Here is a 7,500-nt window from a genome sequence, read left to right on the forward strand (position 1 = left end):
GCGGCTGCAGCGCTGTGTAGACGACGGCCCATTGCTCTCTTTAGTACTCTGAGAGACAGAATCTGAGTTTTGAGTTAAAAAATGTGACTTCTTAAAACACTTTTTGACTTTCATGACTTTTTTATCGGAATTTAATTTAGCCTTTTTTTCCTTGAAATTTAACGAGTTTATTCTCAAAACACAACTACTTTTTTCTTGAAATGTAATGAGTTTTTCTCGAAACACAACTTTTTTTCTCGTAATTTAATGATTTTATTCTCAACACTTAATATCTGCTTTTTTTTCTGGAAATTTAAAGAGTTTTTTCTTGAAACAACTCAACAAAACAACTTCTTAATCTAAATTAAATTATTTTCTCTAAACACAAACACAACTTTTTTTTTGTAATTTCATCTTTATTCTCATTTAATTTCTGCTTTTTTTTATTTAACAAGTTTTTCTCGTAATTTAATGATTTTATTCTCAACATTTAATTTCTCCTTTTTTCTAGAAATTTAGCGAGTTTTTTCTCTAAACAACTTTTTTCTAAAAATGTAACGAGTTGTTTTTTAAACAATTTTTTTCTTGTAATTCAATGAGTTTATTCTCAACATTTTATTTAGACATTTTTCTTGAAATGTATCGAGTTTAATCTCACATTATAATGACTTTAATCTCTAGATGGTTTGATTTTTTTGACTATTGCTTGGCCCTAAACCTCTTCCGTACCTCTTCCAAGCGTTTAATCAGTAGTGTAGATATCAGTTACTATCCGGAAGATCTTACATTGAGAGAAGGAGTTGTGATTTGCTTGGACAGCCAGCTTCATGAGTGTGGTTTTGATGGTGAAGGTGTTTGTGTGAGAGCAGCCGGTTTAAGTGTGATGTGTGTCTCTCAGACATTGACGAGTGCTCTCACGTCTCGGGGCTGTGCAGCGGAGGTCAGTGCTCCAACACCATCGGCAGCTACTTCTGCAGGTGTCCGGTGGGCTTCGACACGGCGCTGGACGGCTCGCGCTGCATCGGTGAGTACGACCGACTCTCACTGTCGCAGTCTGATTTATTAAATCACTGTAATGAGCTCCCGATCTCCTCAGAAACTCTCCTCCTGTCTGTCTCCTGCAGAGAAACTATTCATGTTTTCTTATAGTTCACATTTCATAATGAAACCTCAAAGAGGAGAGCAGTAGATCTTCCAAAATCCACTGCAAACTCACATTCACACACTTCACAATATTTCCCTGAAGTCTTAAGGATATATTTTAATAATTTAATAGCACATCTGTATGTTAATGGTCTCTGATGTTAATTGTCACATGACATGCAACATATTTTTAGTGTTTTATTTTGATTGTTTTTTAAAAATATAAATTATTTAATTTTATTTATTTTTTACATTTTATCATGTAATTTTAGTTTATTTTTATTAGTTTTAATTTTAAAACAGTTGTTACATTTTTATTAAATTTTAAGTAAGTGTTTTATTTAAAAAAAAATTAACATACTGTAAATTATATATTTTATTTATTTTATTTTTACCATGTAATTTTTAGTAAGTGTTTATTTTGATTAGTTTTATTTTTAAAATGATTTATTTTCATTTTTTTAATTTTCTTTTTTTAAAAACAGTTATTTTAATTTTATATTTTAATTTAATTTTTAGTAAGTGTTTTATTTGGATTGTTTTTATTTTTGAAATTACTTATTTTAGTTTTGCATTTCTATAATTTAATGATTTTTTGTTTTTAAAATAAATTATTTGTTTTTGATTTTGAATTTTATATGCTTTAAATACATTTCGGAATATTTTATTTTGATCCATTTTTATGTTAAAATCATTTATCGTAATTTTTCATTTTTCTGATGAACCCTGATCCAGTTAACCAGGTATGATTGGATTTTAATGTGAACTGTCTGTGGCAGAACATGTGCAGTTATTCATCAGGCCAGTGAAGCACATTCAGTTGAAGCTGATGAATTAAAAAAAATTACATGAAACTGTAAAAATAAGTGTTTGTGTGTGAGGCATTCAGAGGAGGCTGTCCTGTGTGTGTGTGTGTGTGTGTGTAAGTGGGTCAGTGGTCTTCAGCTGAAGTGTGTTGGCTGTGTTTGTGTGGAAGGAATGTGTGCTATGACTCGATCCACTCCAAACGTTTCCTGAGCCAAACATCCCTCTCTTCTCCTCCATCATCGCGCTCCACTCGCTCCCTCGCGTTACTCCCGCAGCTGGAGATGCTCTGTCATTACACAGACTGCGCCGTCACACTGTGAGTGTGCGTGTGTGTGTGTGTGTGTGTGTGTGTGTGTGTCGCCACGTACACAATGTGAGGTGACACACGCGTGTACCCAGCTAATAAAAACATGTTCTAAGAACGTTTTGCTAATGTTCCCATTAAGTTATAAAAGCATTATTTCTGAAAGTTCTATGAACATTCAAAACATCCAGGAAATTTTTTAATGAGAGTGTTAAGGGAACATTTTACAAACGTTGCGGGGACGTTACTTTTGAATGCTCTCTGAGCGTTCTGAAACAAGTAGTAATGTCTAAAAAAAACGGTAGACAAAAGTTCAGGAAAAAAACGTTTGGTAAATAATGTATAAATAATGTTTTGTGCTAATGTTTTGAGAACATTATTACAGGCCAGATATTAGCATGAGCATTATTAGGAGAATGTTTGTTTGGTCAAACAGAAGTGCTCTTTAGCCAATCAGATGTGAGTTTTTAAAGGGATAGTTCTCCCAAAAATGAAAATCCCTCTATGATTAACTCACCATCCTAGGTGTATAAGACTGTCTTCTTTCAGACGAATCCAATCAGAGTTATAAAAAAATTAATGTTCTGGCTCTTCCAAGCTTTATAATGGCAGTGAATGGGTGTTATTTTTCAATTGTCCAAAAGAAGTCCAATAAAGTGCATCCATCCATCATAAAAAGTGCCTCACATGTCTCTGGGGGTGAATAAAGGCCTCCTGTAGTGAATCAATGCATTTTTGTAAGAAACATATCCATATTTAAAACATTAGAAACCGTAATCTTTGGCTTCTGCTAACTGTTGTACACGTGTTCATTGTTGGCATTGTTGGCCGCAAAAGCACATTGATTCACTTCAGGAGGCCTTTATTCACCCCCCGGAACCATGTGAGTATCTCCGTGCACTTTTTATTATGGATGGATGCGCTTTATTGGACTTCTATTATAAAGCCAAAAATAAACAACAAAACACTGACATTATAAATCTTAAAAAAAAAATTCATAATCTAACTCACACCCAAACAAACTAAAACAAGAAAGTCATGTACACCTAGGATGGCTTGAGGGTGAGTGAATCATGGGGTGATTTTCACTTTTGGGTGAACTATCCCTTTAACGCAGCCAGTCATAGCACACACACATGACCATCTGCATATCAAATACATGTAGAAACATTCAGGAGCATGCAAATTGTATTTTGTGATTACGAATGAGACTGAGTTTGTGAAATGCTGTTTGCGTGTGTGCATGTTTGTGAATCGTATTTTGTGATTGTGTTAGATGTGCAGTGACTCTGTGTTTGTGTGCCCTGCTCCAGACGCCCGGACAGGGTTCTGCTACGCCAACATCGTGAACGGACGCTGTGTTAACCCGCTGCCGCAGCCCAAGACCAAGAGCCACTGCTACAACAAAAAAAGATGATGCTCCTCATCATCCGCCCCCACAGAGATGTGTCCCATCCGCGAAACAGGTGAGGATGAGCTTTATTAATAACTTTATTTTTGTTTTCTATTTCAACAACATAGAAAATAATAGTTTAGAACAGCTGAACATTTGAAATAGTGTTTTGAGCAAGCAATATAAAAGAGGGTATTATGGTACGGAAATTGTAACAATTTTGCATTAATGAATTGAATATGATTTGAAACTGAATGATACTCTCTCTCTCCCTACTCAGAGGAGTATAAGAGACTCTGTCTGTATAGTTACACGGTTCCTGATCCAAGCCGACCAGATCTGGGTCCGATTCCTATTCCTGGTCCGGGTCCAGGTCAGATTCCCATTCCCTTTCCGGTTCCTGATATTTTTCCTCGCCCCGGTCCTGGTCCGGGTTTTCCCGATGGCCCACGTGATCCTAAACCCGTGCCGCCCACATCTGTTGACCTTCCCTCCATCACCATCAGACCTGGTACTGCACACAAACACACCTAAAAACACCTCTGCGCTTGGCATCGAAAATACACGCCTCACTTCCTGTTTACATCCTTGCTGTCAAATTGTGAATGTGTTGATTGCTGTATGAAACAATTCATATCAAGAACACTTGAGTAGCTTCTTACTGGTTTTGTGTCAGAATCTTCCGCTCCGAATCTCATGCAGACTTCAGTCGCTTCCTGTTTGGTTCAAAGTTAAAATGTGTTTGATCTGTGATTCCCAACCTCTATAATATGCAAAGGCTAACATGTTTCCTAAGATAATACAAATTTGAATAATATGATTTTAGGTTTCCACAGGTTTCCAGAAGCTGAATGTTCTTCAGAGCTCCTGCTCTTTTTAACCACTGAATTCACAACGTTTTCAGTTGTTCTTGATTCGCTGGATAGATATAAAGCTTAAGGGTTTTAAAAAATATTTTTTACTTTCTAAAAATGCATAAATCTACTCAAACTTGCAGAATTTTTATCCAATGCACATACGAGTAATTTAGATGTGCACTATATTTATTTTATATACTCATAATTTCTACCTGCTAAAATATTTTACAGCATGGCATGACTAGAAAATTGTAAATTCATAATAACATTTCCATGGCGTTTTAAGATCTGAATAATTGTAATGATGTTTCCATGTCTAGAAATCACACTTAAAAAAAAAAAAAAAAAAAAAAGAGGCTTCCTCATAGCAGTGTTATTTCACTTTCAGATAATATAAGATACTGTTATAGTTTTTATTAATAATTTTTCATTTTCTGATTTCATTTCAATTTTAGTTACATTTTTAGTAGTTTTAGTCAGTTTAGTAGTTTTTATATGTCTATACTAGTTTTTTTTAAATACATTTTTATCTGTTGTAGTTTTTATTATTATTATTATTTTTTGTTTGTTTGTTTAGTTATTTTAATACATCGAGTTAAATTAAAATGAGAAATGTTGAAATAAAAAGTTAAAAATTTTGTTTTAATTTAAAATAGTTTATATATATATATATATATATTAGTTATTTTAGTACATTGTTAAATTAAAAATGAGAAATATTGCCTTGGCAACTAGCTGAAATAAAAAGTTTTAAATTTATTTTTCATTTAATTTAATTTCAGTTGATGTTTATTTTATTTCAAGTAACCAAAATGTTTTTTTTTTAATGTTTGTAATTTTAGTTTTAATTTTCGTTAACTATAAAAACCAGGTTTTTCCAGAGCTGCTTGTTTCGAGGGTTTGAGAGGCTGATCAAACTCGGCTAGTTTGACAAACGTCTGATGTTTTCCCGTCTCTCTCCGTCTCTAGTCATCCTGTCTCAGAACATCAGCAGTAACATGTGCGAGGTGTATCGTAACCTGTGCATCAACGGCCGCTGCGTGCCGATGCCGGGCAACTACCGCTGCGAGTGCAACATGGGCTACCGGCTGGACGGCCGCGGCGAATGCATCGGTCAGTGCGTGGCCTGATATCAGACGTGTGCAAGGCTTCTGCGGCGAGCGTTTGATCACGTGTTGTGTGTGTGTTTAGATGCGAACGAGTGCGAGCGGAGCCCCTGTGTGAACGGAGAGTGTGTGAACACCCCTGGATCCTATTACTGCCGGTGTCCCATCGGATTCCAGAGCACGGCCACCAGAACCGAGTGTCGAGGTACACAAACACACACACACACACACGCACACAAGCTCACACACACACACGCTCACATCTGCCCGTTCTCTGCAGATCTGGATGAGTGCGTGGCCAACGGTCGCATCTGTAACAACGGCCGCTGCGTCAACACAGAGGGCAGCTTCCACTGCGTGTGCAACGCTGGCTTCGAGATCTCACCCGACGGAAGGAACTGCCAAGGTGAGACGTCCAGCCGAGACCCACAATGCACTGCAGTTTACAGACGGACATGAGCATGGGCCTTCGATAGTGACAGAAACTAGATTAGATGACTTTCACAACGGTCTGCTTTTAAACCAGTTATATCTGCATTACCACTGATTGGACGCTAGGTGGTGCTGTGGAGTAATCGTCACTGCAGAAACACAAAAATACTGATTGTTTCCAAACAGGTTTCACTGATACTCTGGTAAACTATCCTACTGCACGCCTCTAAACTGATCAATGCGGACAGTTAGACACTACGGTGGGTGGAGTCTGAGTGGGCGGGGACATGTCCGGATGGGTGGAGTTTAACTTTATGGGTGGAGTCAGGGTGGGTGTGGTCTAATTTCAGGCGAGGCGTTTGAGTGACATGTTTGCAGTGTTTTAAGCAGGGTTCGCACGAATGCTTGAGTTTAGATTTAAGAAGCATACGTTCCTCAACGCCTGGAAAATCATCTTCAGATTAATCACGTTCTCTAAAGGAACAAGAATTCTTAGAGAAGGCTATTATTATTCTCATGTCATTACAGGGTGCTCAAGGCTGTATATGTTGTATAATTTGTGTACTAGGAATTATTACACAAGTATATTATATACAAATGTATCTTTTAGATTCTGTTCTCAAAGACCATTTCACACAAAATGTGTTTTTTCGTTCCACTGTGCTACCTTTCTGTAGTTTTTTATGTAAACATGCTTTTTTTATATAAACTTTGGGAAAACAGCGTTCAAGTTCAAATAGGTTGAACTTTTTAGAAACGTGTTTTTCCCCGTACCACTGCCTGCGTCTTGTGTTTTTCAAAGCAAAAGCTTGTTCTTTGTCTGTATTCTTTTTGCATATTAAGTTCTGTTTGGATTTTTTCAAAGAGAATATAATCAGCAAACAGAATGTTAGAGATAAAAAAGTAAATTGAGAAAACGTATTATATGTAAGTCCTTAAAAATATAGGAGCTAGAAAAAGTGCTGGATATTCATGAGGTGATGTCTGTATGAAGCCTGTTGAAGTGTGTGTGTGTGTGTGTGTGTGTGTGTGTTTTAGACACTGATGAGTGTGCGAAGAGCAACATCTGTCTGAACGGCATGTGCATCAATGAGGACGGCAGCTTCAAGTGCATATGCAAACCGGATACTTGTTAGAGGGCACAGGACGATTCTGTGTGGGTAAGTGAACACACACACACACACACACACACACACACACACACACACACACACGCACACACACTCACTCACTGTTGTTCATGTTCATTGTGTAGTAAAAAGCAGTCTATCCAGAGTACATTCAAAAATAGCATTCTCATAACGTTTGCATGTTCCCTTAAAGGGACAGTTCACCCAAAAATTAAATTGTGTCATTTACTCTTCCTCGAGTCGTTCCAATCCTGTATGAGTTTCTTTCTTCTGTTGAACACATAAGAAGACATTTTGCAGAATGTTGGTAATCAAACAGTTGACGGTAGCCACTGACTTCCATAATATT

The 7,500-nt window shown here is 36.8% G+C and overlaps 1 protein-coding gene across 1 annotated transcript in view; it reads left to right on the plus strand.

Annotated features, from left to right (window-relative positions):
• Positions 1-7,500, plus strand: part of LOC109065748 (fibrillin-1-like) — a 74,615-nt gene that overhangs the window by 24,993 nt on the left and 42,122 nt on the right. The window contains 9 exon segments of the mRNA XM_042775836.1: positions 878-1,003; positions 3,547-3,624; positions 3,658-3,699; positions 3,907-4,137; positions 5,453-5,596; positions 5,675-5,794; positions 5,870-5,995; positions 7,060-7,143; positions 7,146-7,181. Coding sequence (XP_042631770.1) covers positions 878-1,003; positions 3,547-3,624; positions 3,658-3,699; positions 3,907-4,137; positions 5,453-5,596; positions 5,675-5,794; positions 5,870-5,995; positions 7,060-7,143; positions 7,146-7,181 — 987 coding nt within the window.

Source organism: Cyprinus carpio, chromosome A18 (genome assembly GCF_018340385.1).
Source record: "Cyprinus carpio isolate SPL01 chromosome A18, ASM1834038v1, whole genome shotgun sequence".
In the NCBI taxonomy this organism is placed as follows: domain Eukaryota; kingdom Metazoa; phylum Chordata; class Actinopteri; order Cypriniformes; family Cyprinidae; genus Cyprinus; species Cyprinus carpio.